This window comes from Hippocampus zosterae, chromosome 13 (genome assembly GCF_025434085.1).
Source record: "Hippocampus zosterae strain Florida chromosome 13, ASM2543408v3, whole genome shotgun sequence".
In the NCBI taxonomy this organism is placed as follows: domain Eukaryota; kingdom Metazoa; phylum Chordata; class Actinopteri; order Syngnathiformes; family Syngnathidae; genus Hippocampus; species Hippocampus zosterae.
Window position 1 is genome coordinate 14,872,427 of NC_067463.1, and position 20,038 is coordinate 14,892,464.

The window sequence follows — 20,038 nt, forward strand, 5'->3', positions numbered from 1 at the left end:
AATCCATATGACTTCTTGCAAATGAATAGCCTCCAGTGTCTTCCCATTATTTCAAAAGATCCCAATGCTTTATGGATCAACTTGTAGAACATTCCCTCTCTGGCTCCAGTCTGTCAGCAATCTGGTGCTGATGCACCAGGTCATCAAACTATGGATGGACGGACAAGCGACCAGTCGTGGTCAGTGTTCATTAAATATCCCCCCCATGTGTTCAGTCCTTCGGTAAACACGGCTGGCGTGGTGGTGTGACTTCGGGACAAGGCTTTCATATTTCCCCCTGCTGTTGCAAAGCCTGCTGGGAGTCCTCACTCACTATTGCTCTGTCTGGCTTTGTAATTACAGCCACTCGCTGTGAAAGCCTTTCACAGAAAATGAGCAGAAGCTGCTCGTACGTCAGTTCATATGACATTACCACCTTCGTAGACAAAATTCAAACCTTTTTTTTTTTTTTGGATAACTCAAGTTTGCAGAAGACATCATGCCAACTTCAAAAGATCGGTCATTCTTTGTAATTTTACTTTATGTAAATCAGTCTGGCCTCCTGCAAGTAAGTTATATAAGCACCGGTGCCGCCCGCCTCCATGTGCTTGGGGAGTAGGGGGGGGGGGGGTTATGTGGGAAGTCAGTGGTGTTTTGGGGGGCCTTGACTGAGCACAGTGTTCATTGCAGTACTTCAAAGACCTCTCTGTACCACCATTAAAGTTTGTGACAGTGTTATATCACACACTATGACCGAAAGGCTCCTGTTGCGCTGCCGTGAGACGATTGTACATTCATGGGTAATTTATATCTCTGTGATAATTGAGGGAATTGATCAACGAGAAGCTCCAACAGCCTCACGGTTGTTTTGCTCTGACATATAATGTCCTCCTTGCAGTTGTGGTTCTACCCAAGTGTGCAGCCAGCGTCACGTCTGACCTGTGTCCAGAGAAAATGTGTTTTTTAAAGAGTTAAAAGGGCACTGTTGAGGAGCTTTTCATTGGGCTCTCGTGATGTTTGTTACAGCCGAAGCTTCCAGGGCCTTTGCAGCGTCATGTGAACGTGTCATTCATACGATTGTATAAGGACAGCTATGCTAACTTCCGCATGATTTTTTCCCCCCGTGTTCTTTTTCATCATCCTGTCTCTGTCAATTCATACATCATAATCACTGCACAACATCCCGTGACCAGGGATTCGTATGCAATTGCATTCAGCACATACACAGATGCTACTGTTCATACACCAATAATAAAAAGTTTACTATTGTACGCAGTTGCACTCCACTGATAACCAAAACAGCAGCGCTGACCAGACCACGAAACATTCCGGTGAGTCCAAGTGCGGAGTCTAGATGTTGTAATTTTTTTTTTTTTTTTTTTTAGATTCGGTGACTGAGCTAGGTCGCTGAGTCGCTGTGAACTTTTTTCCTGGCTCAGCATCTTATCTCTATCTACACCCTGGCACTCATATCGCAACCAGTTAAGATCGTCAGGTCACACATAGACATATAATAATATTATATGTCTATGTGTGTATATTATATATATTATATATAATATTTAGAAGCGCCTTTCAAGACACCCAAGGACACTTTATAATAACAAAAAACACAAAACAATATGGGTTGAGCAACGGCAGCCAAAACGCGCCAGCGTTCACTCAACCCGAAAGTCAGAAAGAAACCACAAGGGAGGGAGGGGGGAGAAAAAAAACCCACGCTCGAACTGCCCTCATTTTGAGGATAATTTGAGTGAGGCAAAAAACTCCTGTACAAGCATATGACAGTTACAACAGGTCACAAGACATAAACAATGAAGACGGTGAAATAAGGGAATGTATGATCAGCCAAATCCGTGATTTCAGTCAATATTTGAGCACGGATTCCAGTTTCTCCAAGTTGTTGTCCATCCTGCAGCGACGCTCCAAAACCGCAACAGTTTGTGGTTGAGCACAGTCTGAGTCTGAGTGTTGGACTTCCGCGTTATGCCATCCTTAGACTGGCAGCCTCTTCCAATAGAGCCGCTCCCGTCGGTTGAATTTTTCGATAGATCAGGAAACTGCTCACACCAAACAGCAGCATACCTGTTATCGGAAGGGCGAAAATGTAGATGTCGTCCACATCCTCAATGGACAGTGTTGACAGGCACACCATTCTCCACTTCCTCCAAGGATCTAGGGCAGGCATGTCCAAAGTCCGGCCCGCGGTCGAATTTCATCCGGCCCTCGGCCCCTGTCATAAAATCAGTGCCGTCTGGCCCGCAGGTTGGGCGCAATGGAACACGTGTTGCATTGACTGAGGTCTCGTAGACTGGTGAGTGATGTTTCATAGAGTACCGCTACCCTCGAGTGGCTAAATGAGTAATAGAATTCACTAAATGAGTAATAGCATTTAGACACTAGAGGGCATCACTCACGAGTTAACAAGACATCACTCCGTGTTTATATTGACTGATATGTGATATTTCAAATGATCCTTGCAGTTGTGGATATGTGTATTGCTTGTTCATTTCCCTGTTGTTCGAGTCAAAGGTTTTGTGACTATTGAAAAGTCATGGTGATACATTTTATGTTTCAAATCAATCAATTTGCACTCAGGAGACTTCTGTTTAAGAAAAAGTCAAGTGAATAAGCAGTTGCATGTGATATACCTGTTTCAAATGAACCAAAAGAAATTCTTAAGATTGTTGAAATTAAAATAAAAATGGAAATGTGAAACAGACTGGCTTACTAAAATTTGTTGAACAATATTGTTGTTCAATGTAAAGAATGTCAGCCAAGGTCGGCCCCCCGACATTTTACCACATAAAAACTGCCCCCCCTTGGCAAAAAGTTTGGACACCCCTGATCTAGGGTGTACACAGCAGCTAAAGTCCCCGAGGGGCAAGTAGGTTCCCCACTGCCTGCTCTTCTCATCGAGAAAATGTTGTCGATGGCATCGAGAGACCAGCCAACCAATTCCACGTTTGTTTTTAGGATGAAAATACGACAGGAGGAAAAGTCAGACAAAGACAGCACATGGACTGAGTGGCGAGTGGGGGTGGGGGTGGGGTTGGGGACTGGAGCAGAAAGCAAAAGCGTCCGCCTTCGTCGAGAGCTAAGCAAGCAAGAAGAAATGCTTGGGCTGGGCAGAGCTGGCCTCCTGTGTGCATGTGGCTTTGGAAGTGTGAAGAATAGAAACTATTTTGTACAGTTTAGACCTTCCGTATCTTGCGGAAAAGGCTTCACGGCCATGTCTCGATCTTCCTGGCATTCGTCAAATAGTTCAACTGAGAATACGTATGCAGTCTTCTGGTAGTTACTGTTAGTATAACAGACATTAAAAATAAAAGGACCGGGTGAGAGGTTCTCACAGAACTTGGCTTGCATATTTAAAAAAAAATAATGATGATGATCACGATGATGATCATGATCATCATCATGATTATTATTATTGGAGTAAAAATATTTACAGTATGTCACTACCAAAACAAGTCAAGCCTCAAACCCATCTTAATCTTTCCAAGTGATACTGACGTTTTACATGGAATGATGGCCATATGCAGTAGAATGTATTTTCAATCTGTTATAATTCAGTCAGCACCTTTAATATGACATTTGATAACTGAATATTGGCTGTTGCCTTTAATTGCCTCTGAGCTTGTCAGCACCCATTTGAAAGATTCTTGGGATGTCTCAATATTCATTTTGGCTGTCAATGAGGCTTAGAGCAACACCCGGTGCCACCCTGATCCAAATACAAACCACTGGAAATGTAAAACCAGAACACAATGATGTGCAAGTAAGCAGCTGTTGTGTTGAAGGCCCAAAACTTTACTGACACTTTAGACTCTCTGTTAACATCACTTTGCCTTGGTTGTAGGCAGAGGACGAGAGAGAAAAAAGGAAAACACAAAACATCACATGAGCCGCTGATCTTGTGAGTGAGCATTTGAGCCCCACCACCATCCGTTGGAATCGACAAAATTGACACTTTTACTGGCCAAATTTCTCCCAATTTAGACTGACAATGAAAAAAATCACTATTCACACAGACAATCTTGTTTTGGTCCGATTGTGATCTACACACAGCACAAAGTCAGTCTTGTTATGTGACTATGTGTGTCTGGTTTTGTTGGGCCTAACTGTAATTTTTAATAGGGTGTACCACAGTATTCTGTTTGGAGTACCCGGTGGGCATTAGTGGTAGTTCTTTGGAGTGGTTTGGATTTTTGGCTCACAGGACTTTTTGTGTTTGTCTAGGTTGCTCTCAGTCTCACTCTGCCTCTCGGTTGTATGCTGTTCCTCAGGGTTGTATTTTGGGGCCCCTGCTGTTTTCACTGTATTTGCTGCCCTTAGTTTCCATCCTAAGAAAATATGCTATTTCCTTCCACTTCTATGTGGATGACAGTCAAACATATGTCCCGCTGAGGATGCATTCTTCTGAAGACTTATCCTGTCTCGAAAAAGTCATATCATGGATGTCACTGAATTTCTTAAATTTTAATGGAAAGAAAACAGAAGTTGTGATTTTTGGTCCCAGTGACCCTTGTACATCCCACCCTGTTGACCTGTGCCCTAATTCTAACCCCAATTCTGGTTTCTCTTGACTGGCTCTCGGTACCCAATTTAACCCTTTTGGGGACAAAGGTTATTACAGTGGACAGGTTATTGTGTTCTCAGGTCACAGGATGCATGAAAGGGTCGCCCCAGCTTCCCTCTCTGAGTACCTCCAGTCCTACGCACCTGCCCAGTGCCTCAGGTCTGCAGACCTGATGCTACTGGAGGTGACGAGGACAAAGCGCAGCTTCAGAGGGAATCAAGCCTTTTCTGTTGCCGGTCCTTCCCTCTGGAATGACGTTCCATTAAATGTTAGGCGAGCCCACTCCCTGTCCATTTTTTAACTGATTTGAAGGCACACGTTTTGCCTCAAAATGAAGCTGTCACTGTTCAATTATATATGTGTTCATATCATTAATTTGTGTTTTTATGTGCTTTCTTTTGTTGTTCTATTATGTTATTTTATGTGATATCTAAATTGCTTTGTTGCAGCCAAAGCCGTTCTTAAATATAGATAAAGTTGTATTGTATTGTACTCTACTTGACTACCCTTGCCTAAACCTGACAGTAACATACCCTTTCAGGGTTGAAAGATCAAATAAAACACCAGTTCGATAGCCTGAAGTCCAAATTAGCTTGTGACAGATGTTTGTTTTTCTCTTACTGTTCCTGCTTTTTTAGACTGCCTTATCCTTTTTTTTTTTTGCTACATATCCATAAATAGCACCAGAGTCACTGTCGTTCTGCAAGGTCACATTCCTAGCTTTCCTCATGAATCTAACAGCCCCCCACCAAAACGCTAACCCCTCCCCTCTCGCTCGCCTTCAGTTCCTGTGTGGAGACTGGTACTGTATGCATTCCATTTATATTTGACACTCCAACCAGCAATGAATACATTTGCAGATGCAAGCTTAACTGGAGTTAAAACCCCCATGAACCCCTTTATTCCTCCTCTTGTTTCCCATGCATTGCATCTGAGACCCCTTTCGGGCATCTGTCTCTGCTGCAGTGGAACTCTGAGAAGGAAACTGACCCACATGAGGGGGAATTTCAAACAGGAAGCCTGCTTGCTTGACTGCCAAAATCTCAACAAAACCATCTCTGAAAAACCTTTTGTACACGGGAATATCATTGATCATATATTTTTGTTAAACTGGACAAAAATGTTGTGATTTCCATATTTTATACATAACTAGAGTATGGAACACATTTTCTGTGAAAACTATGTATGTACAGTACTTTGATATTTGCCAGAGGTTGACCAGCAACTGTGATAAGACTGTGTTTGATTCTGTTTTGTTCATATTATTAATCAGATTTTACTATTGAAAACAAGTTAAAATGAATTAAAGGGTGTCCTCGGTTTATGATGTACTTTTGGTTCAGATAATTTTAACAATATTGTCTTCTTGTGACTATTGCATTTACATTTTTACAATATTTACATTTGCCAATGTAAAAATGGTCATTTGGTTCACGGCAAGTGGTTAAAAAAGATATTTGAGGTAGCTTGGTAAAAGATGTGTTTTTTTATTGTGTCTTTTTGGTCGAAACTCAGCCATAATCCGACTACAACAATATTTTAAGAGTTCATTCCAAAATTGCAAAAGCACAGACAGAAGAATAGTGAAAGGAAAAATGCGGGAATCCAATCTTTATCAGTTTCAGCAAACCACAAGGGGCCATAAAGTCAATTGGCCATGATGAGCATAGTGCTATCAGCCAACTGCAATAAGCCAGTGCATTACCTTCTTGAGCCAGAGCAATCAGCAGGAGTGCTTAATTTTCTTGCTCGAATGTATTAGTGCTCAGTGGTGAATGCAACTGAGGACATTGTGAACACTATATACGTGATTCACAGTCGAACAGGCACAATAAACCCACACATCCAGTTTATGGATAACATATTGAACTGCCAATCATTTTACCTGTATGCAATCCATTATAAAATTCACGTTTTTTTTTTCAAAACAGCACACTCATTTCTACTGAGGTCTCAGCAATTAATTAAAACATGAATGCAAAAATACTGTACAGAACCAGTGTTTCCAGAGATAGCTTTCAAATGACATCACATTCCTCTGGACAAGCCCATAGCCGCCATGTTGGGGGTTGGTGCATTGTTTTGTTCTGTTGGTTTTTGAGAGTTTGAAAAAAATAACTGTGATTGCCAACGCCAAAACATGGAGAATATTGTTTGGCTGCAACTATACAGGTTAATACTTCATTGAGGGTAAGCTTTAACACTTGTTACATACAGTGCATATCGCCATGTCCAATGTTCCAATCTCAAGTAGAATCTATGACATTGACTGAAATATCAGTTACTGTGTTGTTTGTATTTTCTTCAATTTCAAAACAATACATCAATCTTGACAACAATCGGACGCAATTTGGAGCGGATTCATATTAGGTTTCCTCAGCTTAAGGCCCTCTGGTCGCAAACTGTTTTAAATTGCATAGCAGCTTGTTTTTTGTTTGTTTGTTTGTGTGTGTGTGTGTGTGTTTTAATGATAGGCTAACCCCAAATGGAAATTTTAAGTTTTTCTTGCATAGTTTGAATACACTCAGGGCATTGTCCATGACTGACTCGAAGAGAGAAGTCGCCATTGGCTACTGTGGCGCATCACATGCTGCAATCAAAATGCAAAAGAAACACTATTCAACCCTGTGATTTCTGTCGTCTTTTGGTTTTGGGAACTCGACCACAAGTGTTTCACCAGTGAAAATTTCAGGCACTATTTCTGGTTACATTTGGTTCAGAACTATTGTTGGATTTAGAAATACAAAGGGGGCACAAACTTGTCTAAAAATGATGCGAGTATCCCTTTAACGTTTATCCATTCAGTCGCTTTAACTTGAAACAAACATCTTTAATCATCTTCAGATCTGTTTTGCTCTCATTATCTTATATAATGAGCATACTGCTGTCCGTGTCTTAACAGAGGAGGATGGCTGTGAAGGGTGGACAGTGCCTTGAATATAACAATGCAACCAGAGATTATATGGTTATGTAAGCAATCTAGACGCGTGCTAACAGCGATATGAATGACCACCATCAGCAGATATCAAAATGTCATAGTACAGAGTGTCTTATTATCCTGCTGGCCCATGACCCCATAAGTAGAAAGCCATATATAGAAGAACACTTTTCAAAAACCTTCAAACACTGTCAAACTAACTTGCTCTTTCTTTGAAGACTTTCTGCTGAATGTGAGTTGATTATGCAAAGCCGACCACAGCTGCCGAAGGTAAATGTATAATGTAAGTGCGATGGGAGATGGGAGTCGTGCCTTTAAAACACTCAGATATGCGTTGTAACCACTGAAGCTTGAGTCAGAAAGCACTTACTCACGCTCACACTTAAAATATATTCACACACACACACACACACACACTGGAGAGAATAGAATATGAGAGTATTGCGGCACTGGCTGGATGTGTCCCAGCAGTTACCGCATTGAAGCTCGGTGCAGAGATGGGAGTGTACAGTTCAGACTCGAAGAGAGCAGAGTGATAAACAGGAGGGGAGGCAGAAACCTCAAAAAAGAAAAAAAAAGGCAGAGTTCTAGTGAGGCCAGGTAGCTAGCTGGTTTATATATTTCAACAATAATCCAAGCGGAAGAAGGCTCGTTCGAAGCAGTATAGATGCAAACCTTAGGAAGGTGCACAAATAGACCTGATCAGTAACAGAAGTAGGTGAGGGAGAAAAAAGGGTAGTGTCAATTTTGACTGGAATCAGGTCGATCAGGTGACAGCAGCATGTCTCGCTCCATCAGGCTGCTCCTTCTGCAGAAGTCCTTCAGTGGCCACAGCACATCTCCTTGCTCGACCTTAGATATGATCAACAAAAACGTTTGGGACAGCCGATTGACGGGTAAGTGATCTGACCATTGTCATCCCACAGCGATAATATTGATCATCCGATTATGCATACAGCATGTTTGTATCTATTAGGTTACGATGCAGTGATCATTGACAAAATAGCACTTCACTTATCTGACTTTCCAAGGCAGGATTGGGATCAATTGCCGTAGGTGTGCGTGTGAATAGTTGTCTGTCCCCATGTGATCTATTATTGGCTGGTGACCAATCCAGTGTAATCCACAGCTGTTATGTCCAATCACAAATTCCGACGTCACGGAATTTGCCACAGATTTCAAAACTCTGCACAGAATTGAACACAGTCTGCGGAAATAAATGGCAGGTGCAGAATATTACATTTCCATGTAGTTTGCGTCCCGGCTCTTACATGTCGCGCGGTGAGACCGGCTACGTTCACACTGCAGGGCGTGAGGCCCAATTCAGCGCCCAATGCGTCCAATGCGCTCTCTTTGTGTTCTCTTTCAATTTAGAAAAACAAATGAGTCCTCTAATGTTCACTGAAATGTGTCCGTGATGTAACCCGACACACGCAAAAGACGATGACATGCGGCAGTGCGGAAGAAATCCAACTTGTAGGGCCTCATTTCTGATCATCAGAGGAGTCATGCGGGAAGTGGTGGAATTATTATGGGGAAATGATGCAATGCTTATCTTTCTCTTCATTTCATGGAGGCATCCGGTAAAGATGACGTTCTGTAACAGTGATGTCTAACAATGATGACCTCATGTCATTGCCGTGCGTAATAAATGAAATGTTTGTGCGGTTGAATTACATTTATTATCGTATCGTATGCAGTGTGTTCACAATATCCAGGTCAAGTGGCTGGTTTACACTTTACATCTTTCCTCTATTATCGCTTGTTATGCCTCAAACCTAATGTTGTTCGGTGAAATGTTTTGCACTTTACCTTTTCTCCATTGTGAGACAAGTAAAGGTTTTCTTGTCTTATGTTTTGCCTTCCTTTGCTTTATAACTGGTTATGTTAGGTTGTTGGGGGGGGGGGGGGGGGGGTTCAAGATTTGCTCTCTGCAGAATAAGGATTGTCTTTGTCCATACCTGTTTACATGGCTAGGTATTGGATTTATTGACGGGAGATAATGCGCTCATGGGAGATCAATTATTAGTTGCAATAAATTAAAAAAAATACCCAAAAGATCAATAAATGGTTACTGATGGAAATGTTGGTGATGTCGTTTTATTCAGACATACAATATTCTTGTTGGCTATTGTTCGTTTCGAGTCATGGTTAAAAGTCCTTCTGTGCAGCTTTTTCTGTGTCACCCCAAGCACGCGTGTATGGTTGCTCATGCATTTCCTCTCCAACTAATGAGCCAGTAGTGCATGGTCAGGATCCGGCCCATTAGTCTGCTTTCAACTCCCTGTAAAACAGTTTGGCTCTCAGTGTTACATTTGGTACTTTAACTTAGACTGCAAATGCATCCACACACTTGATGGGTCAACAGAGTTTCTTTCATTCTGGGGCCACACATACCAGACCATCCATACCATTCTTTGGCACCCTTGACACACACAGTCCGGATTGTTCCACTCGAGTGAACGCTCCATATTGTCGTCAAGCATGCACCGGTGGAAGAAGTTGATGGGCGCACGGTACGCTTGCTCGTGCACTGACACAATGTAGATGTGACATTGATGCAGTTGTTGCCTCCACCACTGATTCAGAATAACTTCCGCCTTGCATAACTGTATTCAAAGAAGAAAATAGTACCAGAATTGTCATAGAATGACAAAAATAAAGAGCTGGTCTCAAATTTGCATGTCTGTGGTCACTGTGGCATCCTATCGCTAAACGCTATGATAATTATCGTCAGAATTATTGTCAGAATTGTACTATTTTGGTTGTTTTCAGTGTCACCTAAATACGTCTTTGGAAAACGGAAATACTCAAAATAAACCTCAAGTCTATTAAGTTGCAGAAAACATTGTGTCGTATACTTAAGGGATAATATACATTTACACTAAATGAATGTGAGCATGCGACAGAAAAGGATGGGGTTTACCTGCTTTGGCAATATTATCCTTTTTTTTTTGACAGGCAAAAATTATGCAATTTTTTTCTCATGCACATAACCCCTATATTAACAACGAGGTCGGGCCATTTGAAAGTTCCTAATCAATAGGTATGATTATCTATAAGAGGTGTGAGTAATGCTTGGTGATATTGTATCAGATACTCCCAATTTCCACAACATAGGTACAGTTGAAAGATCCGTCTTTTCAAAACAAAACCAGAAATCAGTGTAACATGGCCTTACCTCTCCATTGAAGTAAAACACACCTCGTAATCAATATTTATCTGAACATTTTGTTCAGAATTTCACAGCCTGTAAGCAGATCTCACTGTCGGTAGCCCTTAGGAAGCCCAGCAACATACAGTCACACGTAAATGACAACACAAAAGTTTCAGTCCACATGGCTAAAAATGGGTCCGTTTTGCTGCTTACTTCATCTTCCACAACATTTATCAGAATGCCAAGTCTAGACTAGTGGGGCCGCATAGAACATGTTCTTTGAAAGCAAGTTTTTGCCTTGAATTCCCGTTGAAGTCGTCATGCTGTAAGCATGCCATAAATGTCAAACCTGATGCCCTGTCACTTGATATATGTTTGTTTCCGGGCCATAAAGTGCAGGAACGCATTGTTTTGTCCTAAGAAGGACGTGCTTAATCAGCGCATTTGTGACCAACTCTGGCTTTGGCGTGCGATCAGGCTGTAAAGAAATGTTTACTGCGAAGAATTTGCATTGTATTGCACAGCTCACTGTTGCTATTGGAAATATAGTTACTGCAGTGGGGTTATGTGTAGAACAAATAATGAGATGGAGTACAGAAGCTGTCTTAAAATTTGCCTTCATAATAACAATAATAATAATAATAATAATAATAATAATGCTCTGTTTTAAATTTGACTATCTGTGAAATTTTCATTCAACATGTGCTTGTGGTAGTAGTTTGCAGTGGTGTTGAGTTGTGCTACATCAAGAGCTGCTTCTAGCAGATGTGAAGAAATAAAGTTATTACAAATATCAGAATATGACCCCTCACCACTGCAGTTCTACAGCACCGAGTGCTGTGAAAGTAAATCATTTAACAGAGTCAATCTAAATGTAACTTTAGGTCGACCCCCCTCCACCCCCCACTTGTTTACAGGTCTTGATCTGATTAGATTGTGTCTACTTGCCAGCAGTGAAGGTTCTCATCATATGGCAATTTAGTGGCAGAGAACAAGAACATCCATACAGCATAGCACGCGACGCAGTCATGTGTGTGCTCTGTGATCCTTCATGACGCATTTACATCAGTCGTACACTTGCGGCCTGAGTGCATCACACATCTCGACATCTATCAAGAGCCTTGTTTACTCCGCTCTTGTTGCTCATGTGATCGCATCGCATATTTCAGCATGTTTACAGCTCAAGGGGAAAACATGTATCAAAGAACACTGAGCTTATTCATTGGCAAATCCCAGCTGCCATGCGAGTCTTTGTGCGCTCCCTCCACTGGATTTTTCAAGCAGAAGATCACTGCTTCATCGCATCGTTCCCTGTCAAAGTTGTTTTTCTAATCAATCATTTCAAGGAGGCAATAGAAACTGTTTCGGTGAGGCTGAATAGGAGTTTGCCTCGTGATTAATTACCGTGATAGTCAAAGGCGGGGGTTGTTAAAACTGATTGAAAGACTCTGACCAAAGCCGCGGCCCTCACTAAAGTGCACAAAACATGCACTGTATGTACTACAAACAAGCTGATGCTACATCCGTTCATCTTCTTACCTGCTTCTCCTTACGAGGGTGACGAGCGTGCTGGAGCCTATCCCAGCTGACCGCAGTAGGCGGGGTACACCCTGAACTGGTTGACGGCCAATCACAGGACACGCATAGAAGAACAATAACCATTCACACTCAAAATCACACCTTGAGACAATTTAGAGCCTTCAATGAACCTACCATGCGTATTTTTTGGACTGTGGGAGGAAACCGGAGTATGCCCTTGGAAAATACAATCAATGCAAAATTAAAAAGAGATGATAAATGTTGAAAAAAGAACCAAATTCTTGCCAATTCTGCATCACTTCAGAAGCCTCTCTGGTGCCCAAGTTCCCTTCTCCTCCGAAGCACAACTGCAATGATCACCTTTACTTTGTCTCAGGATCTGTCCAATCCCTTAATCAATTACTTTATTTATTTATTTATTGCCTTATTGCTCTGCTTCCGTTATGCTCAGTTGTTGTCAAACAAGAGATGGGATTTTTATATATATTTTTTTTTCAGCAAAGCTACTGAAGCCCAACGTAACAGGTCAGTGCAAGGTTGCGGGGGTGTAGCGCAGTGTTTGGCAAATGATTTACAAATTAATATTAAGCCGCTTGATCATACTGACAGACTTAACAAATTTAACAGAACATAATCATCACAAATGAAATCAATTGTTAAGTCCTTTCATTTTGTGAAATGAGTCGTGATCTTTTCTTCCTTCTGTTTCAAATGGTAATTGTAACTTTCACAAAGGTCAAAGGGTATCTGTTAGCTGACAGGTAGTAAGTAAAAAGCAAATGGTGATCTGTCATCATCGCTGCTTGGAGAAAATGCCCTGTGGTCCGGTAGTCCCTGACCTTTTGTGCACCTGATTCAAAACACTACACTGCAAACACGACAACAGTGTCGCTTCATTGTCAAAAAAGTGTTAGTACTCGACTGCCATGCCAACAGTCCAGACCTGTCTCCCAATAAAAATGTTTGGCACTCCATGAAGCGCAAAATGCAATACAGACCCCTGACAGTTGAGACACTGCTGTGCATGAAGCCGCACTTTCTGCATGAAGCAAGAATGTAAAATAAATATAAGCCGCAAAGTTTAAACCCTGTCCTGTTAAAAGCAAACATGAGGTCACGCAGTGATGGGTAGGCCTGCCCCTGTCCAATCTCTATGGTGTGTGTTGCAGATTCAAAGTGAGTGGATATTTGCAATCGAGCAGTTTGAAAATTAAAGATCTTGTTTTTCTGTTGTATTCAATTTAAGTATAGGTAGAAAATGATTTGAAAATCGTCATATTCTGTTTTTAGGTACACTTTACACAACATCCGAACGTTCAATGCAATTGGGGTTTATATTGATGCAGCCAACGCAACATACTCTAAATTTTCTGTCATGCCTGCCAATGAGGCCACCAGGCCAGCCCTGTTACACAACACAACACATCATCAAACTTGCATGTTGGGACTGTGGAGCTGGTTGATTTCATCCTGGCTTTCAGTGTTTCTTCAAATATGAGGCAATATTTCATATACACTCATATTTTGGTTCTGCTTTACAAAGATCTGCAGCAACATCTCAGAAATGTAAATTTAAATCAAAATCAAACATTGGGGAAATTGGATGATTAGCTCATCAATTCACATGGGACATCCTCTATCGGAAGCTACCGTACTTTTTGATTCTTCAGGCAGTTTCTGAATCACTTTGGCCTTTTTATATACACAGTGCTAAATCCATCTAGCTTACACACTTGCGGACATCAGTACGGCCCAGTGATGTCAAGTCAAGTCAAGTCAACAGTATTTATAGAGCACTTTCAAACAGCCATCGCTGCATACAAAGTGCTGTACATGGAGCAATTTAACATGCACAATAAACAGTAAGACAAATCGGTAATAAAGGCGGTAGAAAGCACCAAACAGTAAAATCAAGAACAAATCTAAGTCATGCTGAGTCGAATACCAAAGAATACAAGTGAGTTTTGAGGAGGGCTTTGAAGATGGGCAGCGGGGAGGCTTGCCGAATGTTCAGTGGGAGGTCATTCCAGAGAGAGAGGGACCAGCAACAGAAAAGGCTCGATCCCCTCTGAGCCTCAGTTTAGTTCTTGGTACTTCTAACAAAGTCTGGTCCACAGACCTGAGGCGCCGGGCAGGTGTGTAAATCAACATGCCAAATAAATGCATCTTCTGTTCAAAACAAGCCGTTGTGTGTTCCAAAGGGCTAAACCAAAATAATTAGAGGTCTACTGCCGCTGGTTGAGAAATGTCAACGAAAGTCAAAAAAGTCAGCTTTCACATTAGGCTTGCTTGTGACTCTGCACTCTGTATAGGCCGATGTGTGCTACTTACTACCAATTTCACTCATCCCTGTTTTGAGTGGTTACTAAATTGCACTCTACGTTAAATAAGCACGACCAAACATAAGACAAATTGTGTGAGTGTATACTACTCAATAGTTCTTTTCACGCTGCTTACTTTCCACCTTTTTTTTTTTTTGGCTCTCTCTCTGTCCTTTGTGAACATCACAGACACATAGTAGTGTCACATTTAAAAGTTGACTTTTAAATGTGACAGCTTGTGACGTACTTTTAAGGACCTAGCAGAACCTGTGGGATATGAAATAGCAGAAACTCGGAACCGTGGTGTGCAATTTTTCTCAACATCTGTTGTGTTAAAAGCAATTGTTGTAGTCTGAAGTATTTTATACGTCACACCAAGCGCTGGCAAAGCATTGTCATGGAAGATGGCATGTGGGACATTGACATGGCACCTCAGACTTTTTGTGCCTTTTTGTAATATTTAATCAGAGAGAGGGTGCAGCCTCAACAAGGTGCTTGATATGAAAAACAATGGAAAAGAGATATTTCGGTGTTTCTAGTTCTTTTCCCCTTGTATGGAAATGGAGAACATAAAAATAAAAATAAAAATTGGATGCTTGAGGCGCATCTGCCAAGAAACTAGTGTTCACATTTCTCATGAAATTTTGCACTCAATTCTATTTTTATGCTTGCATAGCCATAAGAATGTTAAAATGGTACTGGGCATTTGACCAGACGCTTTCACCTGATCTGGATAGTGTAGCACAGAGTTCGGCAACACGCGGCTCTCGAGCCTCATGAGGCAGGACACGTAACTTTCATTGTCATTTCATTTGCGTGTTACATTTTGGAGAATAGTTCAATACCGTCTCAACGAACCCGACTGGCCGCATTGCCGCCGTGACCATGTGATGTCACAGAAAATACAACTATGATTGGCCAAGTGGCCCATGTGACATATTTATAATTTAAAGTACTGTAAAGATGTGAAATTGATCTGCAATATTATTTATTGGCTTATGATATGTGTTTTAAAAAAATATAAACCACAAAATTCAAGTTATGAGGTGAGTTGAGGAGTGTTTTGCTTACCTCATGGAAGTTTGATTCCATGAGGTAAGCGAGGAGGAAAATGATGCCATGCCAAAGAAAATTTCAAACTGTGAACTTCAATCATGACTGAAGGCGTGGTTTCAATTTCAAAAAGACACCAGTCAGGGTCACATCCTTGTTACACCCCCATTTCAACAAAGTATCAGTGTAACATATTAGACGACACAGGCTATTTTATTACTGGGTGGTGTTAAAACAACACCGACGTTCTGTTTAACACCATCACTGGTCGACTTGCAGTGTAGGTCCCCTTGTCAGTTAATTCGGAAGCTACACTGTCAGACTCATTCAGCCGACTTGTCAACAATCCGATGTGTAACTTGACTGTGTGTTTTTGCATGCGCGCACCTCCTTGTGCTTGAATGCGTTATTGTGAAGTGGCAACCAAGCTTTTGTATGTGACTCAAGAGTGTGTCAATGGGAGGTCCAATGACATGTTCCGGTCTACTCGGGCCTCGCATACCCTTAAATGACACAGATGTCCTGTGTCCATTGTGGGTCTACGGGGACCCAGCAGGACCATTTCACGCCTCAACGACGTCCAAAGAGGAAGTCAGAAGGAGCACACGCTGTGACATCAGTCGAGATCTGTGTGAATAAAAGCGCAGCGGGCGCCCATGTAGCAAATTAGCCTCAACAAGATATTCTACCCCAAGAGCTTTTCAGAGCTTAATCCGCTGCTGAAAAAACAAATGTCAACTGTGCGCATCCTCTTCTTCACAATTTAAATGAGCGTTAAGTCAATTTTCAAGTGCATTTAAGATTAGCCTTGTACCGAGCACAACTGTTTGTTCTGAGACTTCAAGTGCCACGTTTGCAAATCACGTTTCAGGATGCGTTCACAATTAGGCCAAGCTCTTCAGACTGTGTCTATAAAAAGAAACCGATTATTATTTTATCAAGGAAGGATAAAAGCTCCACTCTCTCCCATCTAGTCATGAGGAAAACGAAAAAGTAGGCCAGCACCATTGTTTCCTCTCATCTCTGCTTGCCTTAGTAGACCTTTCCTGAAGCTGGCAGGAGTCTCGTGAGGAAATGACGCTGCACACTTGAACAATAAATGCATTCAGAGTCTTCACGAGGACCTAAATTAGGTGCTCAATTCTTTATAGCACAATAGATATTTCGGATAAAAATCCTGGGCCTATGTTTTCGACAGAGAGTTTATCATTTCTGCTCCAGTGAGTAGATGTTAGTTTTATTCTCTCTCTTCTCGCAATATCTGTTCATGTGATTCGGGCTGATTGTTCCATGATGATATACGTGAATGGTAATCACTAAACGTGTCAATTCAATGTGGGACGGTGAGCACTCTTGAGATATTTATGATTGAGTTTGACTTCAACACGGTTCCTGTTCAGTGATTTAAAGCCCCCTTGTTTCTGCCCCCGTGCATTCACAAGGCCGCTTGTTTCGAAGTCTCTGGAATGTTTTGCTAAACCCAGTGACTCGAGCAAGCTCACGCCAAACTTGTTTACTTTGCTTCCTTTACCGCACCCCCTCTCCTTCAAGTCTTTTCTCACTTTCACTTTTTTGCACGTATGGTCCTTTAGTACACCTTGTGGTTGTCATGAAAAGACCTGTCTCTGTTTTATTGAGGACCAATTTCTCCGATTTGTTTTGTCTTTGCCATTCAAGATTTTTGATCCCGAGTCGCTTTTTGGAGAAAGGCTTCAAGATATGATCTGTGCTTGATACATTAGTCTAAAATATTATGTACTTTGAGTTTGTATGTACCGTCAGAGTGTATGCAAAATCGCAGAAATACATAGAGAATTTGTAAAACACAGTAAAAAAAATTCCCATATTCAACTCCCAATCACTGGAGAGGCAGAAGGAAAGAAAAGAAAAAAGAAAATCCCATGGAAAATAATGAAACTTTTTAAATTTCAATTTACATTTTGGGACTGTTGTATTGTGTGTTGCAGTATTTAAAATCCCTGTTTGAAAACAAAGATGAAAATTAGCTATTTTGGTACCAGTTTTTTGCCAAAATAAAAACAACGATTCCATACAGCAAGGCACACTTTGTTTGCTTTTGTGGGGACCAAAAATAATGTGTCAGGGCGGATTTGGCCGACAGACGTTGAGTTTGACACTTGTGCTTCGGAGACATACTTTTTTTTCTCAATTTTTGAGTTCATTTAAAAAACGAATGAACAAAAATAAATTACTTTGTATTTCTATGGTGCCTTGCAAGAATCGTAAGGATTCTATTGCACTTTTTTGTTTATTTCCGTTTTATGTTAATAGTCAGTCAAGTGAGAAGTCCAGCACTTTTCAGCCATACCAGAAGAATCCCACTTGATGCTCTTAACTTCCCATTGTCTTGTTGGCTGCCCTTGCCTTCACTCCAGCTGGAAGGTGATGTGATTCTAAGGCATAGAATTTGGGCAAAACTCTCCGCTCCTTCAAGCACTCAGACATCCAGATAGAAGCTGGAAAAACAAACCCACTTAAGTACCTGCTGACGATTCATTGCAATGGGGCGCAGATCCTTGCCGTGCTGATACTCATTGAAGCCTTGATTCAGGCCACCTTAGAGTCTAAAGTGGTGTGCGCAAATATTTACGCACATTGTGGAATTTGCTCCTGCCACGCTGCTTGAGAATGTCTGATTTTGCACCACAGATTTTTGAGCCAACACTTTTGCTCCTGTCAGCAGAAATTCTGAGCGAGGCTGCTTCTTGGCTCCTTTTACACAACAATATCAGTTGTAAAAATAAATGAGAGGAAAAGAAATGGACTGACACTTCTCATTGGTTTTATATTTACCCCTCCAGACCTTACCATTAGCTTGAGGATTTCATAAGACGAGCTGTTCCTGGACCTTCCTGAGTGTACTATATATCCATCTACAGTCTGTTCATACTGTCGCTTTCATTCACAATACTTGCACCTCTAAAACCATCACTTTTAGAAAATCCAAACACACCATTTGCGTGAGTTACCAAACAGTGTATTGTTGCTGTAACTTATTTTGGTATCATAGAGGGTTGTGCGCACATGATATGGGTTAAATGTAACATTTTTGGACTATTTTGGACACTCTGGTGGTCTGAGATTGGAATATAAACACAGTCTATGTTAAAAGACAAACCTGTTACAAGATAGACAGTTTTTCTTTTTTGTGCGCGGCATCACTTTGGATAATGGTGTGAGGGCTCGTCACTGGTCATTAGATGTAGAATAGTCACATTCCGTTTGAATCTTTTCCAGATGGGTACCAACAACATCTTTTAGTACGCCATTAAAACGGCTTCATCTCTGGTGACTTAACTGCCTCTCGGGGTGCCTGATCTCATGGTATGTTGCTTGTTTACTCTTTGGTGGGCCTTCATTTCCTGTGTCTGTTGCCTTTCGAGAGTCTCGCATGCCTCAGTGGGCTTTTTTTAATTTATTTTTTTAATTTGCTCTGTCAATTCAAAATGTTTTTATTTTATTTTATTTTTTTAGGTTTTTTTCGTTAATACGCTAGGTTTAATGTCCAAACTATTTAGTCATGCAATAAATATAACTAATTTTCTGATCCGCTTATCCTCACAAGGGTCGCAAGGTGTGCTGGAGCCTTTTCCAGCTGTCTTCGGGCAGTAGGCGGGGGACGCCCTGAACTAGTTGCAGATATTCATATTTTTACAAATGGCAAATTAAACAATATACATTTAATTTGAAATGCAATTGCACCTTTTCCTGAAAATTCCAGAAGAACTGAAACTCTCCCTTGCAAAATGTTATTATGAAACTCATTCAACAAAGGGGGGGGGGGGTGATTTCTTATTATTATTGTTTTAAGAAACGTACTTTACAGTATACTGATCATCTCCCATTAATGAACATTTCTTTGTCTCCTTTCCACAAGAAATCAAGCCAAATTTGTGGATCATAATCATTCAGAACTGGAAAAAGTGGTTGCATATATTTATACTCTGGAGTTCTTTGGTATTTTAAGGCCGGCTTTTCGCTTTCCAGTACTTTATGTAAACATTGGGTGATTCAATTTGCGGAAATCTAAATCTTTACCAAGACATTTTGGACAATTCTATTCTTCCAACATTGTTGAAACAGTTTGAGAAGGCACTGATTGCACAGCAGTGCACAAAGCAAGGTCTATAAAGGCATGCTTTCATTTGGTGCTTCTGAGAAATGAAGCATGGATGTGTTCAGGCTTGCAGGGCCTTTCTCGAAACCCATTTCTAAGAATTGAAAAGGATTTGCCAGAGGGAAATATCTATCTATCTATCTATCTATCTATCTATCTATCTATCTATCTATCTATCTATCTATCTATCTATCTATCTATCTATCTATCTATCTATCTATCTATCTATCTATCTATCTATCTATCTATCTATCTATCTATCTATCTATCTATCTATCTATCTATCTATCTATCTATCTATCTATCTATCTATCTATCTATCTATCTATCT

General features: G+C 41.0%; 1 protein-coding gene across 2 annotated transcripts in view; it reads left to right on the top strand.

The window, feature by feature from the left end:
- The window catches only part of dlc1 (DLC1 Rho GTPase activating protein), an 81,049-nt gene that overhangs the window by 24,322 nt on the left and 36,689 nt on the right, over window positions 1-20,038 (top strand). Inside the window, exon 1 of one of the 2 annotated variants that reach the window (XM_052084828.1) lies at window positions 7,913-8,395. The exons of the other annotated variant lie outside the window; for it this stretch is intronic. Within the exon in view, the coding sequence (XP_051940788.1) occupies window positions 8,281-8,395 (115 nt within the window). The 5' untranslated portion in view covers window positions 7,913-8,280. Of the gene's footprint in view, window positions 1-7,912; window positions 8,396-20,038 lie in introns of those variants that run through there. 2 annotated transcript variants of the gene reach the window in all.